General features: G+C 37.9%; 1 protein-coding gene across 2 annotated transcripts in view; it reads right to left on the bottom strand.

The window, feature by feature from the left end:
- Window positions 1-2,289: 2,289 nt before the first annotated feature.
- Window positions 2,290-26,417, bottom strand: part of hnf4b (hepatic nuclear factor 4, beta) — a 55,032-nt gene continuing 30,904 nt past the window's right edge. For both annotated transcript variants that reach the window (XM_028809790.2, XM_028809789.2), the window contains exons 6-10: window positions 16,783-16,870; window positions 14,907-15,059; window positions 9,981-10,214; window positions 9,363-9,473; window positions 2,290-2,579 (exon numbers count right to left, since the gene is read on the bottom strand). In XM_028809790.2, coding sequence (XP_028665623.1) covers window positions 2,476-2,579; window positions 9,363-9,473; window positions 9,981-10,214; window positions 14,907-15,059; window positions 16,783-16,870 — 690 coding nt within the window. In that variant the 3' untranslated portion in view covers window positions 2,290-2,475. The remainder of the gene's footprint in view (window positions 2,580-9,362; window positions 9,474-9,980; window positions 10,215-14,906; window positions 15,060-16,782; window positions 16,871-26,417) is intronic.

The raw sequence follows: 26,417 nt of genomic DNA, 5'->3' as shown, positions 1-26,417 counted from the left end.
GAATTCTAGCACTTTGTAATTTTCTTTTTTTAATATTTCAAAACAACCATGAAACAACACAAAGTTTTCTGTTATTTCTTCAGTTTCTTGTGATTTCAAATGACTAAACAAACGTAATGCTTTCTGTTGAATTATCACATGAGACAGAGTTTTATGCCATTGCGACATATCATCAGTCCAAAGACTTTACCATTTCCTCCATTTTATTCTGTTATGGAACTCTGTGTGTGAGTTAATTTTGATACGGTGACATTAATGCAATTTTGTATGGACTTTTGAATTTTATCTGGTTGAGTTATAGATGCGGCTACATTGCACTTTTTTCTCCAGTATTACTTTAGGGACCTTCAAAATGCAATGCTATTTTGGAGAAAGTCAGGAGGTAGGATTGATGAATTTTATTGAGCTAAATGGCCTGTTCCATTCAAAAGTCTTCCAATGTTTTAGTGATTCTAGAGTTGAGTATGTAGTTTAAAGATTATAGTAATTTCACAGCAGACGAAAGAGAAAGAGAGACAGATTAAGATTAGAGGGACTGAAGATAAAGGAATGGGAAAAGTTTTATATTCAAAATTGTTATTCAAAGTAGCATGAAGCCACCATAGTAGGTATTGCTTGATTCTCTTCAATTCTGATGCTTCCAGCCAAAAGGGTGAATATGTGTATCACATATACTTTAAAAAACAGAGGTTGACTGTGGATCAGTAGCTTTGTAAAGGTGTGCCTCTAATTTTTATGGCCGACTTTGTCTTAATACTGTAGGCTGTGGCATAGCAATGGATTGTACAGATTGTACAAAGTACAGGGGCCTACAAGCTTGGGGGGCCAACTCGGGCCATACAGATATATTTTTTTAAAAATTTTTAATAACTTAAATCACTTGCACAGTTCATTGCGTTATTAATTCACAGTTTCAGGAACATGTTTGCACCATCACCAGGCAAGTCCAATCCAATCCAAGATGATATTACATATTTGGCAGGCCTACACTTTACACGAATTTAGACTTCAGGAGTTTGGAGGCTCATAACCTAATTGGAGGCACAACACGTCCTAGTCTGCGTTACAGAGAAGTGTACATTCCCAAGTTTGACGACTTTTGGCATGCTATAGTGGACGTGAACAGAAGAAGTTTTGAAGGATGTTACATGAATAGTGTAAATATACATTTTTACTGTAAATAATTGTTACTTTTGTACTTTGATTTGATGTCAACAGTTCTCAAAATTTGAACTCATAAACAGTAAATCATAGCAATTCTGTTGTTAAGTTGTGGTCCCTATTAGTTGGCAAACACTGAATATTTGAACAATTGGACGGTTTCTATACACTCACCATACAATGCCATGTCGGCCAGTAGCAGCGGATCCGTCAAACATTATAAGAATGATGCTGCTAAACATAAGGCACACCTGCAACAGGAATTGTAAAACGCCAAGCTTACCAAGATTTCAACCTTTCTCAAAACTAAACAAGGGCCAGTGGTAGTAACTGTGAATGCTGATGCTGGTGAATTGTCGCAATGGTCGCAAGCAGGTTATGCACCGAGTCTGGAAGTAGCAATACAATGGCGTCAGATGAGGTGCTATATGCTGAAACTGTTCAAAATGAAGAAACTACTAAAGACAAACAAGCAATATATATGACCAAGCAATTTCCTACCGACAAGGCAAATTTCTTAGAACCATTGACACCTCACGTTATGATGTCCATTTTCTCAGAACTTGTGTAAAACAGGTCGATTGTGAAGTAGTATCCTGTCAGCCAGTGTTGTCGTTTTAATTTGTTACAAATTGAAATTGCTTTGTTTCATACCACAGAACAGTTTTTGCCTTCTAGCTTACGTTACATTTTAATCATCTTCTTTCACAAAGTTGTCTTGGAAAAATAAGCGGGTCTACATTTTACATATACTGCATGTATGTACTAGTACTACTTCCCACACCTCCCACATTCCTTTCCCACAATTTAGTTTATTTTTGGTAACTTACAGTTGCTGTAATAAAGCAGTTTAAAAAGTTATTACAAATTTCATTTAGAGAGCCGGTATGTTTGTCACCAACGTGTGATCTGATAGTATTGCAGACACCACTGCTCATTTGACCTCTAGGATCTAGTTGCAAATAAATTACCAACAGTTATGCTGGACAGGAGGGGCCTTCAGCAAGCTAGCTATGCCACTGACTGTAGATGTTTCTTTATTACAAATGTTTACAATTATTTAATTAATATGGAATTAGTCTTTTCAAGATACTGTAAAGAGTTACAACTTTCTTGGAAGCAGGCATGTACATTTTATCAAGATTTTTATTATTATTTTTAGATCAATGAAAAATATTTTTATACTGTATTTACAATTCAAACATTTGTTCATTTATTGTCGTGGCAATTTTGTATCACAAATATTAAACCAATATGTGAATTTATTGTTTTATTATTTTGTTTGTTTATTATGTTGCAGTAGCATGAAGTTTCTCAGATGGCTTCTTGCTTTGTTGTTAGTGGAAGGGTCCTGGAAGATCTTTGCTCAAAAACATCTTTTCTTGGTGTTGCTGATGGAAGAGTCATCTCAATAGTGGCTGAAAGTATGCAAATGACAATTTTTAGTTTGTAAATCATATCTTAAAGCCATATTTCTATAGTATGACAGTATATATCAATTAAACATTCAATACAGAGCAAAAAAGCTGAGCCATCCTTATTATTGGCCATGAAAAAACAGTAGAACATATTAACTCATACCACATTAGTCTTTGGAAATGTTAAAAGTGTTTCTTGGGAGTATTTACAGAATTAAATGCAGACACACCCTAACTTAAACACTGTACTGGGGCAATAAGAAAGCCATTAAGATGTGAAAGAAAACCTTATGATCACACAGAAAATGTGTAAGTTTCACACAGTACTCAAGCTTGTGAGGCAGCAGCACTATACATACACTCCACTACCACGGCACACCCCAGCAGCATAGTCATATAAATAAAAGACACTGTTTGTGTGTGCATAATTCAAAAACTTTTTAATATAAGCATGGCAATATGCATAGTGTCACACACGTGCACCTTGGAGACAGCTTAAAAGTCTTGGTGGTGGTAATTCCTTGCCAATCCACAGGGTGGTGCTGTATTCTAACACCTCTTCTCTTCCTCCTCCTGCAGACCAGACAATTGAGAAATTGACCACCTCTGACATCACCTTCAGTGTTCTTGCCTGGCCTGCATTTAACTGGAAGTGTTGTCATCTTGGATAGTCTAATCTGTTATTTTTTTGCTGAAAAGCTTCAATATATTTTGCATTTACAATATACAGGGGTCCAGGTGTCACCCCATATCTTTGTCTTGTCTTCTTTTAAAATAGATAGGTAAAGCTCAATGTTCTCCAGATCTGTTATTTAGAAAATGATGAGTTCACATATCCCTATACAACTATATAGAGCTGAATATGTTATATTTTGAAATATATATGATTAATAAAGAGTATTTCTAAAATAATTAATGAAGAAAATAATGAAGATATTAAACCTTAATCCTTCAGATTTGTTAAATACAGTAAGTATTTACTTAGGATCAACTGTCACTCTTTATTTGGAAATTAAATATTTTCCTTATCAAAAGACAAGTGCCCTAATGCCAAATGAGATCCTGAATATTAATTGCATTAGATAAATATATTAATTTGAGCTTTTTTTATTGCATCACGTTTAATAAAAACCTCTTATATATGAACACATACTGTGTGTCTCATATAGTAAATAAAGGAACAGAAATTATTGATAAGCAATACAAACTTAACTGAAACTCAGGAAAATTTCAAGAGTTTCAAGTCAATATAAAAACGTTGACAGAGAGAAGATTTACTCTCCTACAGAATATTTCAAGTTTTTAGAATTTTAGAATTTCAACAGGCGCCTGGCCTTTAAATTGTAATATGTAAATAAGTCTGGAAAATTTACATGAGCCATACTTTGCCATGAAACAGGAAAATTAAAATCTCCATTACTTTGTTACTGTGCTGACTGTAATAACTGAAAAAGCTTCTTGATTACATATTTTTATTCCTTGTATTTCTATTTGATTTTAAAGAGCTACTAAAATGCTGAAAGTAAGGTGTTCAATGAACATAAATGACGGTCAAAATCAAATTTTAAATACAGCAGGAAATAGCTTGTGGAATCTATACTTTTCTTATGGACAATTATATGTGTGGATTATTCCAGAGTGAGAAATAAAAATGATTTATGCATTCTGTATCTGAATGGATACAAAAAAAATATTGTTTCCAAAGAAAATGTGTAGTTTTTAGTGTTATTATATTTCCCCATGGCTAACATAAATGTGACATTATCAGATCAAGCCCATTAATGATGAGCATTTCTGCTTGTGTAATTATAAAATTAGCAGTGTAATAATGTAATTTTTTCATGCAAACATATAATAATCATTGTAAATGACAAAAAGACAACATAAACCATGCATGAGCATTCATGGGTACATACATTGTGAAGAAGTTACTTTATCATCAGAGTCTTTTCCAGTAAAAAAGTGAATAAAATTTATTGCTCCAAAAACTGTAAATATGCTGGTAGACCCACAGAGAACTTGCGCAGTGGGGCAGATAAACAACTACATTATATGTACTACATTCTCCATTTTTAGTTTCTTGATTATATATTGATTGACTTGTCATACTGCAAGAAAAACCAAGTTATATTTAACGAAAACATAAAGTCACAATAGATACACATAATACATAAAATACTCAGTGTAGTGACAGAGCAGAATACAACTTAAACAACTGCATTCAGTAATGCCTAAAATTTGTGTTATTAAATAGCCCTTAAGCATGATCTTGAATGTGGCTGTCAAGGAAGGATTCAGAGCAGACCCTTGGCTCATATGTCATATATACAATTTTCTATCACTCATGTAAAAAAGTAAATGACCCCTAAATGCAATACTTGCTTATGCCACCTTCAGCAGAAACAACTGCAATCAGTAATTTCCGGTAACAGGAGATCAGTCTTTGGCATCACTGTGGAGAAATTCTGTCCCACTCTTCCCTAGTGAATTGTTTCAATCAATCACATTAGAGGGTTTTTGACAATGAACTGCCCATTTATGGGCTAGCCATAATATCTCAGTGTGACTATTCAAGTCAGGACATTGACTAGGCCATTCATAAAACCTTAATTTTTTTTTTTTTTTTTGTTTTTTTTGGCTGGAGGTGGACTTGATCTTATGCTTTGGATCATTGTCCTACTGCACAACCCAATTGCACTTGAGCTTCAGATCATGGACTGATGACAGGACATCCTCCTTCAGTACTTTATTTTAATAGACTGAATAACAGTTTCTACCCTGTTGCTATTAGGGCACTGAATGACACCTAATCACCTCCAATGCAGCAGTGCAATAGATGACATCTTGTGCAATAGTGTTCATGTGCAATTAAGGTCTTATGTTGAATGTTTGTGTTCTACCTTATTTCTTCTTATTATTTCTTATCCTTTTTTCAATTATATTTTATTTATATTATGACACTGCAGGGACTGCACCTAATTTCGTTATATTTGTTACAATGAAAATAAAGATATTCTGATTCTGATTTCTGGTAGAGAACGGAACTCATACCCCCCTCAATTATGGCAAGTCACCCAGGCCCTGAAGCAGTAAAGCATCTAACTGCTACCTCCATGTTTGGCTGTAGGCATGATGTTCGCATTATGAAAAGCTGCATTAGCTTTACACCAGATGTAATGGGACCCATGTCTCCCAAAATGTTCCACTTTTGACTCATCAGTCCACAGAACATTATTCTAAAAGTGTTGGGGTTAATCAAGATGCTTTTTGGCAAATGATAGTCAAGCCTTTGTTTCTCATAAGCATGTGTTTTTTTGCCTTGCCACTCTGCCATGGATACCATTTTTGCCCCATGTCTTTCTAATGGTGGAATCATGAATGCTGACATATAACTGAGCTGAGAGAGGCATGCAGTCCCTTAGATGTTCATCTGGGTTCTTCTGTGACTTCTTGGATTAGTTTTCTATGTAGTCTAAGCTTGGTATAGGCTGGCCACTCTTGAGCAGATTTACCATTGTTCCAAGTTTTTTCCAGTTGAAGAGGGTGGTTCTCCCGGTGGTTCACTAGAGTCACATGGTTTTGGAGATTGTTTTGTAATCACTTGCTGGCTGATATATTCCAGTAACTTTCTTTCTTAGGTCTTCTTGGCTTTCTTTTGATTGAGGCATGGTGTTCCACTTGTTGAGACCTTTTGACCAACTTCACATTGCTGGAAATGTTCTTTTTAAGTGATGTATAGATTCAATAGGCCTGGCAGCAATCAGGTTTAGTTAGTGCCTAGTCTAATTTAACCTGCTGTCATTTAAATTTGGTTCATTGGGTGATTGAGTGACTAGGGGGCAATTACTTTTTCACATGGGTGATATAGATGTTGGTGAACTTTTTTCTCTTAAATAAATCAAACGATCACTTAAAAAAGCAGTATTGTGTTTACACAGGCTGTCTTTTTGTATTATTGTATTGTATGTATTTGGAAATCAGAAACAATTGTTAATGAATAAGCAAAAACAGAGGAAATCAAAAAGGGGGCAAATAATTTTTCACTGCATTTTATGATATAACCGGTGCAGTCACGTATCATAATGAGGGACTTTAGCCCCCTGCTGTCTCCAAAATAGGGAGTCTAGCATCCCTTTGAAGTGACATAACTACACTGACATGACTCCTCAAGTGGTTCTTGTCAGGGTGGTCTTTGCTATGTATTTTATACACGACTCCCATTCAGAACCATTTGAAAAGCTGGGCATTTACACTCTCAACTGCATATCCTCCACTTATGTTAATATAATTATACATAAAGGTATAGAAAGAAGCTCACTAGAAAGTATTAGAGGTGGTCTGATTTATTCAGAATTCACGTAAATACTACCTTATTTCTTACTGCATAATTTCGATAAACTATAAAATCTTGGACAGGTGGTCAGAGAATGGAAATTTAGTTTTGTAACCTCAAGTCACTGGATCACTCTGCCTCATTTTTCCACTGAAGTCTCATCTTTGTTAATGCCTGAATCATATCTGAAGCTCACCTTTTCCTCTGCACTCACTATACTAATACAATGCTAATACCAATTCAGCCTCTTCTTGACATTAATTTTCTTGTTTTTGATTATGTTTTTAAATGATCTTGTTTTATGCTTTATTATGCTTTGATTCTTTTATTTTTCATATTATTCTTTAGGACAATACGAACAATTAAAAGCATTACATAAAACAATTATTGATTATTTATTTATAGATCAACAGATTGATTAGATTTTGCCTCCTGTTTTGCAGGTGCCGGGCCATGCAATTCGATGGATGTCAGCTCTATGAAAAGTCAAATAAATGTATGTGAAATGAATATAATTAATCTAAAGTAGGTTCATTCTCAGTGAAAAGGATCAAAACACGAAAACAATCAAAATGATTTGACTGAACCTTCTTACGCACTCTGTAGAGGTAAAGGCAGGCAGTTTTGTGCCATGCAAAAAAGGCTTAAGCTATCAAAGAATTCTTTTCTTATTATGATAATTGTATGCAATTATTGTTAAAGAGCTGTCTGTGTAGAAATTTGCATTTATGTAAGAGTCTTTTTACTGCGTAACTTTCATCTACGTGCACAGAAGAAAGTGGATGTAATTGAAAGTGGCGGATCAAAATTTGAATAGCACCAGTCAGGTGGCAGCATAAGAGTGTAATAGGACATATGGTGTGACAGATGAAGCAGGTACACATTTTAGAAACACAATGAATAAACATGTCCATAGACACATTTCGTTTTAAGGATATTTAACAGTATATGTTTAGTTCATTAAGAGATACAGTGGTTAGTGCTGCTGTCTGGTCCAACATATATTGCGTTCAATTCTGACATTGGGTCACTGTCTATATTCAGTTTGTTTATTCTACTTATATCTGTGTGTTTTTTTCTATGTTTTCTGATTTTTTTTTTTTCTTTCACAACCCTAAGATGTGCACGTTAGCTTAATAGGTGGTTAGAGAATCGATCTAGTGGGAATGTAGGTGTGTGTTCTGTAAGTTAGTGGATCCTATGAATGGACTGAATCTGGGACTGGTTCCTGCCAGTCTCCTGTGTCTCTGCTATGGAAAAGGCAAATGTACTGATGTTTATGTGTCTTTTCTGTAGAATCTGTAAGGGACACAGGAACATTCCAGGGAGCTCTGGCATCACTATACCCTGACTCCCAGTAATTGATCCTTTCGAATTGTGCATTTGTTACCTTCCGAATACACTGCTGAATGTATACAATTTTGGGCACATTGCCACCGCTTTCAGCAATGAATGCCTCATGTTTAACAACAATTGAATAGAAGAAACATCATAAAAAAGACAATGACAGTTGCTTTCACACCCAAACTGCAATGTTTACCTGGGGTTAAAACAGAACACCATGCTGAAGCATCTGAAGTGAATGAGAGTTTACATTTATCTGTAGCTGAATGCTTCTGATTTATCTAGAAAAGGAATATGTAAATGCACCCTGGAAAACAATTTCTCAACGCTCTTGATATAAGCTGCTTGAAAAGTGGGAGTGGGAGACTCAAAGTTACTGAAGAGCAACAAAGTACATGATGTCAACATTAAACAAAGCCATCCTTGCCTTCTGATATCTTTTGACTTTTGCTATTACCATCATATTTTATATATATATATATATATAATATATATATATATATATATATATATATATATATATATATATACTGTGATGGACGGCCAGCAGCTCAACCCGGCCGGGGCAGCTCCCCTGGAGTATAGCGGTGCCCTGGATTTCTGCAGGGTATCCTGGGAGTTGGAGTTTGGTTTTCTCAGCCCTGTTGGGTGCTGTGGGTGCGACCAGGGGGAGCTGTGGAAGAACCTGGGGAGTCATTGTTTCCCTATAGCCCGGAGGTACTAATGGATCATGCGGATGGGAGCCCCGAAGTACTATACCTTCATTCACATTGTTCAAAGAGAGCTCATTCATATTGACCTTTGGTGCCATGTTGTTGCTCTGCTACTTGCTCATACAAGTTTGGATTTTTCTTAACAAATCACACCTTCACTTGGAATGTATATTTATAGTTGACTTCATATATTTCAAATTTTACCTTACATACAATATTTGTACTTTGAAACTATATATGACAAATTTGTATTCCATATTCCATTTAATAATGCATTGTTATGTTGTATATACAGTATATATATAAAATGTGTGAGTGTATGTATTTAAATGTATGGTTCTGTTATTAACAGAAGAAACACAAAGTGCGCTTATATAAAACTAAATATCTTACAGTTTGGTACAGCAGCTGTGCTATTAGGGAACATGGCTGTTTCTCTCAGAGAATCCTGTGCTAGTGGAAGAATTCCTGGCTGGGAAAATTGCAAGATGTCACTGTTATTTCCTGTGGAGAATGAGGAAAACAGAGATTATCAGACACTGCTTAAACTTAAGCAAATTATTACGTCTTTTTTTAATGTTTGAAATACAATGTTTTGAATAAATGTGCTTAAAACTGATTTCTTATTAAAGATATAATATTAATGTTGTATTGCCATCCTGACAATATTCATTAAAATGACAGGTTTGTTATAATGATGGTGCCACAAATTAATATTTTAGGATGAAGCAATAGAATGTTGCAATATGACACCCCAAAAAAGATTAAAATAGGAAGTCTCAGCTATGCCCCTGCATGAGACATTGCTCTGTATTGAGACATTTGTAAATAAATAGTTCAAATTTACATCTACAGTGAGCTCAGTTATCTCTACACAATATGAATAAAATCTTCTTGCTTACCTTTACTTCCCTCAGTAGCAAAGAAGCTCCAACAACTATTTTTATATTTGTCATTAAAGATGTAATTTTTTTTTATTGTTGTATCTGATATAACCCTACCACAGCATACCTGCTCTCACTCCAAGTAGCATTTCCTGCAGAAGGTTGTCAACATGTGCCATACCCACAAGCCGTGCAAGTTGCAGCTGCTCTACCATCTGCCATGCTACACTCTGCAAAGTGGGCAACAGGAGCAGCAGCTCGCCAAAACGACCCCGCTGCTCACTTGCTATATCTTCTAGGAGAATTTGGACTTGGAGCCGAAGTTGTTTTACTTTGCTGCAGTGCTCCACACCGGGACAATCTGCACAAAACAGAAAAACGTTGGACTGAATAATGTTCATATTTACCATTTAGGATCTTTTTTTTTATTTTGGCTAGAAAGAGGAAAATCCACATCCAATAGTATTATGATAACCAACAATATTTCTAATCCGGAAACCAAACAGTGCTACACTGAGAGCTGGAACATACTGTAGCATCCACACATGTAAACTTGTGGTGTATGGGCTGGAAAACAGGAACTGTGCGTATTTATTCAGCAACCAGTGAAGTCGTGCTGTAAGGATGAAGAGTTGAGATGGCTGGCAGCATGTGCAATTTTGGGGTTGCTGAAAATGACTAGTTGAAACACTGCAAAAGGCAGAATCAAGATGATAAAAAATTAAGTTTTTTCTTTTAATTTGTAATCCATAGCCATCATCAAATAAAGAGGCCACATCTGTATATTTCTGCTTCAAAAAGCAATGTCTGATTTCCTTTAGTATGTGTGTATTATCTTATTCCTAGAAGCAGACAACTGTGGAATTACCAATGAGCTAAAGCAGGGAAGAAGACCCAGTCTCTTCTATTGGCCTAGCAACCTTTTCAATGTGGCACCCTATCTGACTGTTTGGAAATGAGTAAACACTTCATATATCACTGTCAAAATAGTTTTACTCCATCCTTTTCTGCTGAAAAGAATTATATTTTGCAACTGCCTATTTTGCCTATACCACAAGTTGGGGATGGACAAAAAGGTACTGTTAAGTGTTGATTTTCAGGTATATTCCATGTGCCTGTGGATCACCCTCCTGGCACTGTTGAGGCGTGATTCCACTCCAGGACAAGAATGGACACGGTCATTAACTGTTTCACCTGCAGTTCCAAGAAGATGCTGTCTCTTTATTTGTGCCATTGTGTACCATTTTAGTTTGCACTTGCTACACACAGTAACCTCCAAAACATTTTTAGAATAAAATAATGGATATTTATTTCACAAAAGCACCTTTTCGCAATCTTCACTCTTGTTATTTGCCACAATTATAAACAATCACAAAAATACCCACATGTCCTTCGTTGAGTGTTGCCCACTGCCTCCGGACTCTGCCTCATTGATGTAAGGCAGCAGGTTCCCTTTTAAGCCAGACCTGGGAATGCTTCCAGTTCCATGCCATGTCTACCTGAAGCACTTCCAGGCTATTAAAAAAGTACAGTACAGAGGTCCTCCTTTGATAGCGCCTCTCTATCAGTTCCCAGTTCGAAGTGGTGCAATTCCAGACTCCAAGTCGCAAACACCCCTGTGGGTGTCCCAACTGTGTTACCATATGAGGACCACTGCCACCTAGCATATGGGGAAAGCAACAACTCCCAATCCTTTGCTCTCATCAGTCCATCCATTAGACCATTCCGGTCGGTTACAAATTTATTTTCTCGTCCCGCTGGCCAATTTGTTTGTGTCATCCCACTCGCCTACCGTTTGGGTATTGAAACATTCTCTGTTCCAGCTGGGATGCCTGTTCTCCTCCTATAAGGGTATGTCCTATCAGTTGAAGATCAAAGCATTACAGGTGTTTGGATGAGGAGGCTTTTAATGGCATTCCAGCCAAAGAAATTGATTCTTTGGAGACTGGACAAATCTGTAAAACCTTCATTTGTGCAGGGTCCTAGTACACTAAATTAAATGATACTTTTGAAGTTGGAACATGATAGATTGCATGAAAGAATTATGGGTTCCATTTATGTGGAGCAATCTATAGGACAAATTAGCTCATTAGGGTACCTGAAGTGTCATAAACTTCATTAATTTGAACTGAATTAACTCAAAAATTGTGTTTGATTCCTTCAGCAGTTGTTTCCAAGGAGCTGAAATTCCTCATCTGAAGTGTCTTTTAACACAATGCTCTATATTTTTAGAGTGCATTACTACTCACTTTGTTCTCTAATACAAGGAAAAATGGCCTGGATTATTTTCCTGTTCACACAGAGAACACTTTCATGAGGCATAGAAATCTGGAATAATGAACTGGGAAGACTAACAAACAATGTTTGTCTTCATTTAACAGATGAATTGCACTTTTCTTTGTTCAATGTGCCAGTACAAATTAGAACTAATTGTAGCAATGACTTTATAATAGTTGTGAAATTGTCTGAGAGCCCAGTTGTGCTGCATCACCAGAAGTGTCAAAGTCTGACTGTGTTCTGTATACGTGCCAACATTAACCTTTGCCCAGCAATGCTTATTTCACTCATGGGTCTCATGATTGGAGAATGATAGTCACTGTCATTTCATAAGTGCCTCCTATGCAAATGTGTTGAAACAGAAGCTGGCTTCTATTGGTTCACTGAGGACACTCCCAAACCACCTTTCAAAAGGCTCAAATGGCTTTTAGTGCTTTAAGGCTTCAAGTGAACTGTGACACTAAACATAGGGAAGTGATCTGTGAGGATTAATACGAGCTGTTATGTTAAATTCACTCAACAATGTTGCACACTTCCTTGAGGTCATGTGCTTCTTTTCCAAGTCAGGTTTTAAAACATCCAGATGCCTGAGTAAGAAAACAAGTAGCAGCATCTGTACAAACGTAATACCACATGGCCTAGATTTCAACCGAAGGATAGAGGGGTTTTCTGATTCCCCATTTCTTGGCCTACATTATTAACGCATTGGCTAAATACCTATAAAACTAAAGAGAGGAAAGAATAGTTTAAATATACCTTGTTACAGCCTCATAAATGCTGAAAACAACACCTGTTTCTTGTTAGCACAATATTGCCTGAACTCTAAGAGATGCAGGGGAAGAGCTCTGTGACTTGGAAAGTCTAAACATAATTACCTGATCCTATTATTATTTTGTAAAGAGTTATATTTCACTCTTAGGACAAATAAAGCACCATCTATCTATCGATTAAACTGATTTTCATGCATATTGTGACTACACCTACCAATATTATTAGATCTCATTGACTCTATTCCAAACATAGTTAGACAGATACTTGAGAATTTCTTTGAAAATACAATAACTCCAGATATTCTTTCAAATCTATCATAACAATTAATTATAATAAAAGAAAGGTTAACTTACTCAAAATGCAGTAGATGCCTCTGTATTTCTACCCTACATATCCCTCAAGGATACTGAAAATATCCACTAACTAAGAAGATGAAAAAAAAACAATCTTCAGTATCACTAGTGGCCACTGTTAAGGCCACATTCTACACTAAAGTACTTATGATTTATTAAAATCTGGTGAATAGACTGCATTTGCAATGTAGAAATACACAGTTTTGTGACTTTTTATGCAACATTTTCATTTGTAGCAATAGTAGTAGAGTAGTGTAATGTCTGGGTTGCCAACAGCTGGCATCTTCTTGAACCTGGGTCGTTGACAGTCATGAATGAAGGATGAACCAGTGCAATACGGACTGAGACCAACAAAGGTTGGTGTAAAAGTGCATAGTGCTTTAATTAAAACAATCCAAGCAATATTCAAAGTAAAATAAATTGTGGTGCAGTTCATCTTCAAAAGATAAGTAATACGGAAAAACAGAGTGCACGTGGAGGTTAAAAATCCAACAAATAAACAATAGCAAAAAGTAGTTAAAGCCTTCAGTGTAAAATCAGTCAGGATCCATCAGTCTTCATTAAAAACATACCTCATAGCATCCTTCCAATTCTGCGCCTCTACAGCTTGCCTTTTTGATGTCTTCTTCGCTGCAGAAGATGCCCTCTGGCAAGCTTAGTCTTCCCTTTAACTGTCTAATGCCCCATTGTGATCTTTCGTCATCTGTTCACAGCTCATTTACCCTACTCCCTACTAACACCATTGACCTTCAGCATCCATAGGACCTATCAGAGGGGTTGTGCGCCCTTGTTCACCTTTATAATTCAGCAGGCGCAATCCAACCCCTGGAGTTCCCTGTGTGTCTTCCTCAACTGCCATTCTTCCTCTATATTACACTGGCTCTCTATGATCCTGACTGCTCTCTCTATTATCATCATCATCATCATCATTGTCCTTGCCCTCATCCTCTGGATCTTTCTTGATTCTATTTGCTTCCTCCTTGCTTATTGCCTGGTGGGTAGAGGTGGTCCACTTAACGATCCACAGAATGTCAATGGAGAACAGCTGAGGCAATCGCACTTGCATGTAACAAGCAATCAGTTTGCCTCCTCAGTGTGCAGCCTAACACTGTGCAGCTTCATGGCAGAGCGCCACGCACCCACATGTCCGAGCTGAGTCACTCCATTTTTAATAAAAATCGCACACCGCTACAGTCCCCATAATGCGTTACATCACAAGTATTACTAGTAGCAGTAGTAGTATTGCCATGTGTACAGAGTATAATAAAATTGCTGCTTGTATTTCTTTCTAGGTTGTAATCCTATTCCCTCTAAAGAATAACCTTTCATATCAAGACACATCAGATTACTGGTCTGGCATTCTGTTCTTCACAACGTTTTTAGTAATGGAAATGTAAAATCAACAGGTTAAACCCAAACTGACAAAGAAAGTTTGGACTCTTTGATACTAGTGAGTATCAGAAAGAGCTGCATGCTTGTCAGAGCTTACTGACAATGTAAAATAAAGATGTTCATTCCACATCACTAAAAATTAAAAATACTTTCCAAAAAATAAGCCTATGAAATGTGAGAAAGTATACAGAAATAAGAAAATTGGAGAATACAGTGCAGTATACTATTTTTACAAAACGCTGAATATTTTATCCACCTACCAGGGTCAAAAAATATAATGGTCTTCAAGCAAGCAAATTCACTCTCTGTAATATCTAACTCTCTCAATGGTCGGACAAGCTCATCTAAGATCCTGGCTGCAACACGTGCCACCTCTGGCTCAGGTCCATTCACTGGGATAATGAAGTCATTTCCTGCAAAGGAGAGGAAAAATGTGATTCAAATTAAATAACATCATGAACAGCAGTGTGTGAAAATGTATATTTTGTTATGTCACAGCTCGCTTAATGTATGTGACTAATTGTGTAAGCTTTAACAACTTATTTTGATTCAAATGCATTTTTTCTTAACAGTTAGTTTTTATGAAGTTTGGACCTTAAAGAATCTGATACTTTGCTTTTTTTTCTTCTGTAAAATATTTTTTAAGTAGTGGGGTTATCTTATCATTAACTTTGTTGCTACTGCATCGCTAATTGGTTTATTGCGTGGCACTACAAATTTCACAATTTTGTTGCCATAAAGCAATGCTGTGTTGTCAAGGGCATGTTTTTGGGAGACCATTCAGTAAATCAAGCTTGTTTAGTTAAATAATAGCTAACTTTTCCCAATATCCCATCCAGATCATTTTTTAAAAGCTGTCCTTGTTTCCAATTCTACTACTTGACCTTGAAGTTTGTTCCAGAATCACACAGCTCTCTGAAGTAATGCTTCCTGGCTTCAATTTTAAATGTTCGTTAAGTATGCAAATTATTATGTAAACCAAAGTAATTCTGCCGGATCAGTTTTATCAATGTCTTTTAAAATTTTGAAGACTTGGAGTATGTCTGTACCCAAGACTAAAAAGGTTTAATTCTCAGAGCTGCTCAGAGTAGCCCTGGGAGGTCCATGGTTGCTCTCCTCTGCAAAGCTTCTTGTGTTGCATTCACAAGTATGGCCTCACCTTTACATTATATAGTCTGAGCAAACTACCTCTTGATTATGTGCACCCATTTTTAGAAAACAGCATAATATTTTATTTTCCTTTTCTGCGCAGTGATAATGTAAATCAGTAAATCCTCACAGGTAGCGCAGTGGTAGTGCTGCTGCTTTGTAGTAAGGAGATTGTGGGTTCGCTTCCCGGGTCCTCCCTGTGTGGAGAGCGCTTTGAGTAGTGAGAAAAGCGCTATATAAATGTAAAGAATTATTTATTATTAAATGCTTCTCAGAAGTCACTTCCTATAAAACAATATTTTCCAATCTTCATTTATACTTCAACTTCATCCATAGAAATAACAGGATAAATTATAATTATCAACAAGGCCAACATTATTTTCAAAAGTAAAATCATTTTTTGCATGTAAAATGTACTAGTTCTGCTTCTCTGGATCAGAAAATGATACTGCACGTCACCCTAGTGCACAATCAGCTCATACAAGATAGAGACATTTTTTAAATATACCTCTAAGGCAACAAACCTCAACAGGAAGCTGGACAAAACAGAACATGCTATATGTGCTATCCATTTGTCAATCCAAACCCTGGCATTACTTTTTCTAATTGAGAGCCTGGTCTGTTAGCATTGGGTGTAAGGGAGGCACCAATACAAGACTTCATTAGCACACTGCTTCCAGTGATCCAAACAAAAGCATTTTTAGCATGTGACAGAAGCTCAGAGTTACCTCTAAGATGAAGCCTGAAATCAACCAATGTTCCTGGAGCCATTAAAAAATCACACCTCCCACTGTACCACAGTGCCACGTGACATGCAGTCACAGTGAATAATAATATTTGAACTTTCCTCACATAGTAGATTGAACAGCTTGTAGTCTTGTTCCATTTGAATCCTGGAAAACCTCACTTGGAACTCAACATCTTAATGATGTTGTCTAATTGGTGATAATATCACTTATACATATTCTGCATGTCACACTCTCTTACCTAGTAGTAGTATGTCCTTGTAAGGCAAGGAACGCCTCGCCACTCCAAGAATCAGGTGTTCCCCACCATGAGCACGAAGCAAGGCTACCTACAGATGGGATTAAAGAATTAGTCAAATCTCTTGGTACAATACACTAAACTGTTACAGAAGAACACTTCATGTAATGGAGACAGATTGATAAATTAATCAGTGGTAGCGCTAATCCAAAATTTACAAACCTCAGCTTGACAGAGACAATATATGAAATGAGCACACACAGAAGCAAGGCATGAAGATGAATTAAAAGTAAAAAAAAAACACAACACAAGCAAAAACAGGTGCATAACTTTTATTGGTAATTGTGATGAGCAATCCTCAGCCTAGATAGCCGCAGTGGATTTCCCATACTTGTTATAAATGAAGGAGGCAGATGCGGGAAAGAAAACAAACTAACTAACAACAGTCAGCTGAAATTAATGCAAAAAAGGACTTTTGATTCATGTTACTTCTTAATTATTACCCATCTCTCCTTCTAACCATCCATCTACTTATTCCTAGTTCAGGCTGTTGAGAGAGGTTCAAATGACCTGCTAGCTCCATTTGGAGTTTAATTTATTCGCTGGGTGGGGAGGATTTTCAGTGATTTGGGGCAGAATTGAGTAAACACCTGTAAATATAGTTTTTCCCAAGGATGTAGCTACTTTTTGAAAAGAGAAGATTATTGCAACATCAACATTTCAAACACAAAAAATACATTTTCAAATGCATAATAATTGACAGTGCCTTTACTATTTATTCTTTTCTGAATTTAAAAACCAAGACTGCATAGGTTTTACAGATTGATCATTGTAATATCACTGTGATCAATCTATCTACATTGCATTTACTGGTTGAGATGCTCTCCACAGAAATTCTAATTATGTTACACTTTTTTAAACATTAAAATAATAATTATGAAGTGACAATTTGTGCTCATATAACTGTATAATGTAAATGTCAATTGATAAAAACAAGTATATATTTATATATATATATATATGGTTGAAAATAGTTTTACTGTCAAATAATGCAAAGAGTACGCAATACGTGTTTCGCCCTAATTCTGGGCTCATCAGGCGTACACACTCACTGTACTCCCTCTTGGGAATTGAACATCGGACGTCAACGCTAGAGGCGAAGACCCTAATGTTGCGCCACGGCGTGTGGTTCATTCATTTGACAGCATGTAGATCGGGGTAAATACACGCATGGCATTCGTAGTCTGAATCACAATCTGATTGTATGGGTGGTTACCTACCAGGAAACATCCGCCATGGTGCCCTCTTTCAGTTGCGAGAAGCAGATCATAGTATATATATATATATATATATATATATATATATATATATATATATAAGCGCATGTGTGCTTGGCAGACAGGTTAAGGGCTCTTGTGATGTTTGTTACCCACCAAACCAGGAGCTGATGCTGTTTGCTAATGCCTTTTCTGTTCCTCCCTCCGTAGACTGACAGCCATTCTACCTCTGATATCACTTCCCATGTCCACCCTTCAGGACCCACCCCTTCTTGCCTGGAAGCCACATGACCAGCGGTTCAGCCATCTTTGATTTAGTTCTGTTTTGAATTCGGGTCTGAAATCTCTGCAACTTGTTTTGTGCTTATTTGTTTTCTACAAACTTTCAGTTATATGGGGTCATCAGGAAGGTACATATATTATACAGTGGAACCTCGGTTCACGACCATAATTCGTTCCAAAACTCCGGTCGTAACCCAATTTGGTCATGAACCAAAGCAATTTCCCCCATAGGATTGTATGTAAATACAATTAATCTGTCCCAGACCGTACGAACTGTATGTAAATATATATTTTTTTAAGTTTTTAAGCACAAATATAGTTAATTATACCATAGAATGCACAGCGTAATAGTAAACTCATCCATCCATCCATTTTCCAACCCGCTGAATCCGAACACAGGGTCACGGGGGTCTGCTGGAGCCAATCCCAGCCAACACAGGGCACAAGGCAGGGAACCAATCCCGGGCAGGGTGCCAACCCACCGCAGGACACACACAAACACACCCACACACCAAGCACACAGTAGGGCCAATTGAGAATCGCCAATCCACCTAACCTGCATGTCTTTGGACTGTGGGAGGAAACCGGAGTGTCCGGAGGAAACCCACGCAGACACGGGGAGAACATGCAAACTCCACGCAGGGAGGACCCGGGAAGTGAACCCGGGTCCCCAGATCTCCCAACTGCGAGGCAGCAGCGCTACCCACTGCGCCACCGTGCCGCCCTAATAGTAAACTAAATGTAAAAATATTGAATAACACTGAGAAAACCTTGAACAACAGAGAAAACTAACACTGCAAGAGTTCGCTGTATAGCGCTACGAACCGCTCGCTAAAAACACTTTTTTTAATGAGTTTTAAGCACAGGGAAAAAAATGAACATTTGAAAATCCGTAATTTAATAAACCATCAAGAAAAGTAACACTGCAACAATGCACGTTACGAACCGATCGCTGTAAACAGAAGTGAAAACAAAAACAAGCCCGTACATTCTTTAAGTGCCTTCTCTGCCTTATGCGTCCAGCCCCCTCTCTCTCGCTCGCTCTCTCTCTCGCCTGTGTGTGTGTGTGTGTGTGTCTCTCTTACGCATACCTGTGTGTGTGTCTCTCTTGCGCACCTGTGTGTGTGTCTCTCTTTTGCGCGCCTGTGTGTGTGTCTCTCTCTCGGACGCCTATGTGTGTGTGTCTCTCTCTCGTGCACCTGTGTGTGTGTCTGTCTCTTGCGCGCGCATGTGTATGTGTGTCTCTCTCGTCAGAACAGCAAACAGCATCGTCTTTCGAATGCCTCTGAGCCAGGCTCTCAGACTGACAGCACATGTCCCACAGCATGTGAGGCACTCATTCCTTGTCTTGATCACCAATTTTGCAACCGAAATACAGATGGTAAGCTTTCTTCACAAGAGCAGTCATCCAATGTCTCTGAGGCACAAGTGTATATTCACCACACACAGATATAGCAGAATGTATCGCGGCTGTTACGACATTGACGAGACATATCGCCCAACACCAAAACGTCTATAGCATCAAGCTTACTTACTGTTATATTGCTACAGATACTATACTTTACTATACTGATACTATACATACACACTGACTATCTATATTAACCAAATGAGCAGGATCGGTGTATGCAAGCCACCTTTATAGCATGCTGAGACTTGTCAACTTCCACAGAACAGCTCCAACCTGGCCTGATTCCATGCCTGGACATGCCCAGGCTGCATAAACCATTGTTAATAAGTCACTTACGGGAGCGAAAATGTTTAGATACAAATATAAGAAAAAATCATGACAAAACTGAAACGGTACGTGATGGGTAAATTTTGATGTGATCAGCACCCAAAAATCTATAAGAAACACACAACATTGTTCAAGAAGCAAAAACTTTGTTGTGCAGTACAATCTGCAATAAATGCAAAAATATACAAGACTGGGTTCAAATGCTACTGAGCTACTGAGTCCATTGGAACATTTTTTTTGTCAATTATAGATTCCAGATAGATGTTTTATTAAAAATGGTGTCAACTGTAATTATAAATTAGGTTGCAGTCTTCTGACAGAAATTAGAACTTTAACATGGCAGAGATGCCAACTTACTAAATAATTGAATGGTCCCCAGATGTAACTATTCCAGGAAAAAATTAATATTGGAAGGGCATAGAGATGTAATAATTAAACGTATTTTGGTTATGGCACCAGGGAGCACTAACATATGCATCATTTCATGCCACTTAACGTTTTTAGGCCTCCACATGGTTTCCTGGCCACTGAATGGTTGATTTGGGTTTAAGACTGTAGCAACACTTGGGGCTGCTCAGGAGGGCTCTGGGAGGATGAATGAAAGAGTTCTATTAGTCATTTATGACCCCAGAGATGATTATCACCAAGAAATAGTTACCACAGGAATCTTAAAAATTCCTTCTTGTTTTAGAGCATTTGAGCTTGAAGTCAGGAGAATAGTTACTGGTAACAGCTCAGCTTGGCACTGTCCATAACTCATAGCCAGTTTGGTTTGTGAAAGGTGAAAAAGCAATACAGATTAGTTTTGTATTCTTCAAGAGTCAGATACCCTAATACCCTTCATTGTATTAGGTAAGCCCAGGGAGACTTAAGCCTATGTCACATCATGTGACTTTTCTAGCAATTTTCATTCATAGCCTTCATTTACGTAATCTTAGCAAGTCATAGGCAGTCGGCTGTCACTCACCTGAAGCCAATCACCTAATGTGACATACGCAATGATTGACTCCAACTAGTCCACAACTCACTTGCTTTATTTATTTCTTTAGTCCTAGCAGCAGGCTCTGTGTGCTTGAGAGCTGACCGCCAATCCAGAGGTACAATACATAGAATGTGGCGATGAGGAGTAAGGAAAATGCGTGTTTTGAACCTTGCAAACAGAAAAGAAATTCATCTTTTTGAATTCTCATGTTTTACATACCACAGCAGAATGGAAAAAAGCAAAAAAAAGGTGTAGAGAGTGAGGCTCAGCTCGCCTGTTAACACTTAATACAGCGCCAGATCCATCAGGCAGCACATTATTTTGGCTGTCTCAAAAAGGGGTGTGCATGCCTGTACTGGAGGCTCGTCTGTCAGTAAATGCGACATAGACAGCAATTTTCTGTCAAATAATTTACAAAGTCCTGCAATAAGATGAGTGACTGCGGTAGGCAAATGTGACATACCCCAAGACTAGAGGTTGCATAATGTTACTGGGAATTATCTGTTACTTCTTCATTGCTTATTTATGTTAATAAATAACCCTTTTAATTTTTAACTGGGCCTGCTTGGTGTTTTTCTGGGTTCAAGGTCACCTTCATAAGCCATTATGCAAGGAAACATATTTGTGTTACTGGCCTAAATTAAATAAAATAAATATGTGTTAAACCTTTACCTATAGGGGCTGAAGCTCAGATTCTGACCTGGTTACTGTCTTTGAGGAGTTTGGATATTCTGTCCATGTCCACATAGGTTTTTCTCCTGATACTCCAGTTTTCCATGTACAACTCAAAGATGTTAGCTGCTGACATTAATTTGGCCTCGAATGAGTGATAATGGGGATAATCATTGACAGCAGTCCATCTTTTAAAACACATAACACTTTCTAAAACCTCCTTTAAACAGCTTAAGAAATTAAGACTGTTTCTAAATATGGAGGATGCTAAGAAGGTCTTTCATGCATTTTTGTCTAGTAAAATTGATTACTGTAATTTGTTATTCACGGGTTGTTCAAATCTTTCTGTTTGCAGCTTTCAGTTAACTGAAAATATTGTCACAAGAATTATTTCTAGAAGTAGGAAGTTTAACCATATAACTCCTGTTCCTAGGTCTTTATAATAGCTTTCAGTTAAGTTTAGTACCATTTTCAAGATCCTTCTTCTTACATATTTAACTTTAAATAGCCTAATCTGTACTTACTTACAGTATCTGTACTTATCAATACATTCATAACAGAGCTAACAATACAATTTCAAGATGCTGGTCTAGAATTCCAAAGAATATTAAACCAAAAGTGGGAGTTCAGACTTTTAAAAAAACCCATTGCTATGGGTGATGTGCCTACTTGTGTACAATGTGCCCTACCACTTATAATCATCCACTTTAAATCTGTGCTGAAGACCCAGTACTTTAGTCTATCATACCCTGATTAGTATGAGAGATTACATTACATGTCTGTTTGTTAGTCATTTCTACAAAAATATAAGCATAACAACAATTATGAACTATTACTGACCATTCTATATTCTCTCTTCTAAGTATTAAATAAGCTAAATTTCTTCTTTGGAACAAATAATATATTACCCATCCATCTATCTGTCTATCTGTCCGTTGTCAAGCACGAGGGCATCTAGCATGTTGCACATTTTTAGGTATGTTAGAATTACTTACAAGGAAAGATTTGGGTATGACACAACTTGTAATGCACTTTCTGTTTGCCCCAGAATGGAGAACAAGAACTCTCTGGAAGACTACTGATGTCAATTCCTCTCCCAGCTCGTCAACCCCGCCTCTTCTCTACCTCCACTACAAAAACCATTTTCATTGGAAGTCTGATGTCAAACTGAGCCAGACTTCTGACCGAGAAGGTTCTCCTCCTGGAAGGAAGTCAGCCTTAAAAGGTTATTAAGTGTCTAATTGTAGCTAACAATGCCTATGAGCAATCATAAAACAGGGTCAACTGTGGTGTCCCAAACCTTTTCTCAATTTTTTTCTATCTATCTATCTATCTATCTATCTATCTATCTATCTATCTATCTATCTATCTATCTATCTATCTATCTATCTATCTATCTATCTATCTATCTATCTATCTATCTATCTATCTATCTATCTATCTCATTGCTGCTAATCCTATGCATGGGAAAGACACCAGATATGTTGAGAGCCTTACATTCTAAAGATGAAAATATTAAATTTTCTTAAAAAATTGCCAGCACAAACCTACGTACTATAATATTGTACAATCCTGAGAAAGAGGAGGGTAACTACTTGGCCTAGGTCACCTAAACTATTTATGACTTTGTTTGCTATGTGTGAATTTAACTTAATATGTATACATGATGTGATTGGTTTTAAAGCTGTCTGTTTGTTATAGCACTCTGAAACTATACTCAGTGAAGAGCTCTTTACAAAAATAAATTTGATGACTATGCCCTGCAATGGCCTGGCACCTAATCCACAGCTGGTTTCTGATTTATGTTTAAGATGGTTCTTCAACTCTAAAGTTGGATTAAGTGGGTAAAGAAAACTAATATATATATTGTCACACATGCGTGTTTAGGAGACAACTAATGGGCCTGAGTACATGTAATTCCACGCCGGACCAGGGGTGGCGAAGTGCACTAATTTTCCCTCTCGGTCTTTTGCAGGCCATTATAGGGAAATCCCACCCAGCTCTGGGGCAGACAACGACATCACTTCCGGTTCTGGTCCTGATGACATCACTTCTCCTACTGGCGTTTAAAGCTGGCATCTTGTGGATAATAAGGGAGTTCTGTTTTGGACTCGATTGTGTAAACTTGGCAATGTTTTTGCAACTGTTTTGCAGCCGGGAAAAATTATACAGATGGCTGCCCCAAACCTTCGCAATGGCTAATGGTCATTCTTCTTACTATATATATATACAAGGGGGCTCCGCCCCCTGCTCGCTTCGCTCGCCTACCCCCGGCGTTTTGAACCCGTGCCCGCTGGGCAGCTACGTGTCCGGATGACGCACGTTTAATACGGAGCGTTTGCCCGTGTCATTGTGGAGTCCCCCACTGGTAATACAGAGCTTCGTCCGTACTATTACGCGGTGCATTTTGGACTACTGCGGACTCCGTAGTTTTTCTCGTTTCAGTTTGTATCTTTGGTCAGTTGAGCTCATGTTTTTCAAGCTTTTGAATTCCGGTCTTCATTATCTGTAACCTGCTGTCCATGTGCGTGGCCCCCTTGTTCAACCTGTTTATGACGTTTTACTTTGCTTTCTACTCTGTCTTTAATTTCTGACCTAGCTTTATTCCGGTTTTGTTTCAATGACACTGGGTCCGTGGTGATTATATGTAAAGGAGGCAGTCTAATTTTACCCTTTTGACAACTACGTGTAAATTCATTATTTGTATTGCCAGTTGTTTCTTCTGGGAAGTTAAGTGAATGACAATGATTGCAAATGACATTCATTAATCCCAATGAATTTTCCTCAATAGTGGACTCATTATTGAAGGCGTTGTCATCCAACTGGCGTAAGCATTTAGCAGGTGTCTGGCGTTGATGTCCGCGACGGGCATGTTTTGCTTGTGGCGTTTGACTGACGCGTTGTTGCATGTACATTATTTGTGACGCGCTATTTTGTAATTTTAATTGATTTGCCACCGCTTTGCGAAATAAGGAGGATCGCACTCACTGTTAATATGTATCCTTTTCTGCAGTTGAACGGTTAATAGTGCTTTATTGTAAGGAGATACACCTATGCTCACACCTATGCTGCCTAGTGTGAAGGTGTTCAGATGACGTATGTTTAATATGGACGTTTCCTTTAGAAATGTGGTTTTGGGTGTCACTTCTTATTGAGGGGGGGGGGGGGTTGAGGATTGTTGTTGCGCGAGCGTCTTCTTTCTTTTTGTGTCCCATGGGCTTGACACCTACGCCGACACCCATGCTGCCTAGTGTGAAGGTGTCGACGTTCACTTTAGAATATGTGGCTTTGGGTGTCACTTCTTATGGATGTGTGGGGGGGATTGTTGTTGCGCGAGCGTCTTCTTTCTTTTTGTGTTCCTGTGTCTTGTTTGAATCCCCCTCTTTGTGTGTGTCCCGTCCCTTGCTTGTAGGGTCTGTGGGGTGGTTTTGTGTTCTTTTTTATTGTCTTCCATGGGCTTGTTGAATCCCCCTCTTGGTGTGTGTCCCGTCTCGTCCCGTCCCGTGCCTGTAGGGGGGGGGGGGGGGGGGGTGGTCGTGCCTTGCCGTTGTGCGCTCGTCTGTTCTTTTTTTTTGTTGTGTTTAGTTTCGTGTGCAATGTGTTTTGTGCTTTGCCCGCGGTTGAGTACTTTTTTATGTGCCTTTTCCTTTTTTCGGTGCTTGTGTGACTCCTTTTTGTATGTGCTCACTCCTTTTTTCTGTGGTCTTGTCCGCCACTCGCGGCCCCTCATCCGCCTTTGTCGCCCTCTTTTGTCCGCCTTTCTCCGACTCTCGCGGACTCTTTTTGCGCCTGCGCCTCTCGCGGACCCTCATCCGCCTCTCTCGCCCTCTTTTGTCCGCCTTTCTCGGCTCCTCAGCCGACTCTCGCAGACTCTTTTTGCGCCTGCGCAGTACGTCTTTTTGCAGCTACGGCCCATGGCCGGATGTGCCTGCGTCCATCATCCGGTTTAGCATTCTCGGTTAGTAATATAGATATATATATATATATATATATATATATATATACAGTATATATATATATATATATATATATATAGATATATATATATATATATATATATATATATATATATACAGTATATATATATATATATATATATATATATAGAGAGAGAGAGAGAGAGAGATAGTTATATTTAAAATATATCTAATGTAGTCATGTACAAAACATGGATTTTTTAGTTTTAAAAAGTGGTTATTTACATTGAAAGTTTCTATTTAGGGTTCATAGTACAGTTGTAGTTAGTCGCCTCATAGTTCCAGAGTTCTGGGTTCAAAACAGATCTAAGGTGATGTTTCTGTACATTTTAAGTGTTTTCCCTTCGAATGACGCTAGGTACTTCTGATTCAATCCACATACAAAGAACTGGTGAGCAAAAATTGGCCTGACACAAGTGAGTGTGCCTTGTGATGAACTGACATAATGTCTAGGGTTGGTTTCTGTGTTGCACCAAGCTCTGGCTCTCATTTACTTTGTACTGGAACAAGTGAGTTTGGAAAATAAATAAATGAGTGAAAGGTCTATTTGAAAAAGGGTATGGTACATTGGTGAAGTGATAATCAGAAGGGATATGGGGTGCTGCTACAAAAGTCTTCATTTAGGTAAATAAAATAGCCCATTCTGGTAGATAATAGAGTCTGCACAAAGCACAGTTTGCATAGTGTATACTATTGGGGACACATTGTGT

Source organism: Erpetoichthys calabaricus, chromosome 9 (genome assembly GCF_900747795.2).
Source record: "Erpetoichthys calabaricus chromosome 9, fErpCal1.3, whole genome shotgun sequence".
Taxonomy (NCBI): domain Eukaryota; kingdom Metazoa; phylum Chordata; class Cladistia; order Polypteriformes; family Polypteridae; genus Erpetoichthys; species Erpetoichthys calabaricus.
Note: the sequence above shows the minus strand (reverse complement) of the source record. Positions and strands in the feature narration are given on the sequence as shown.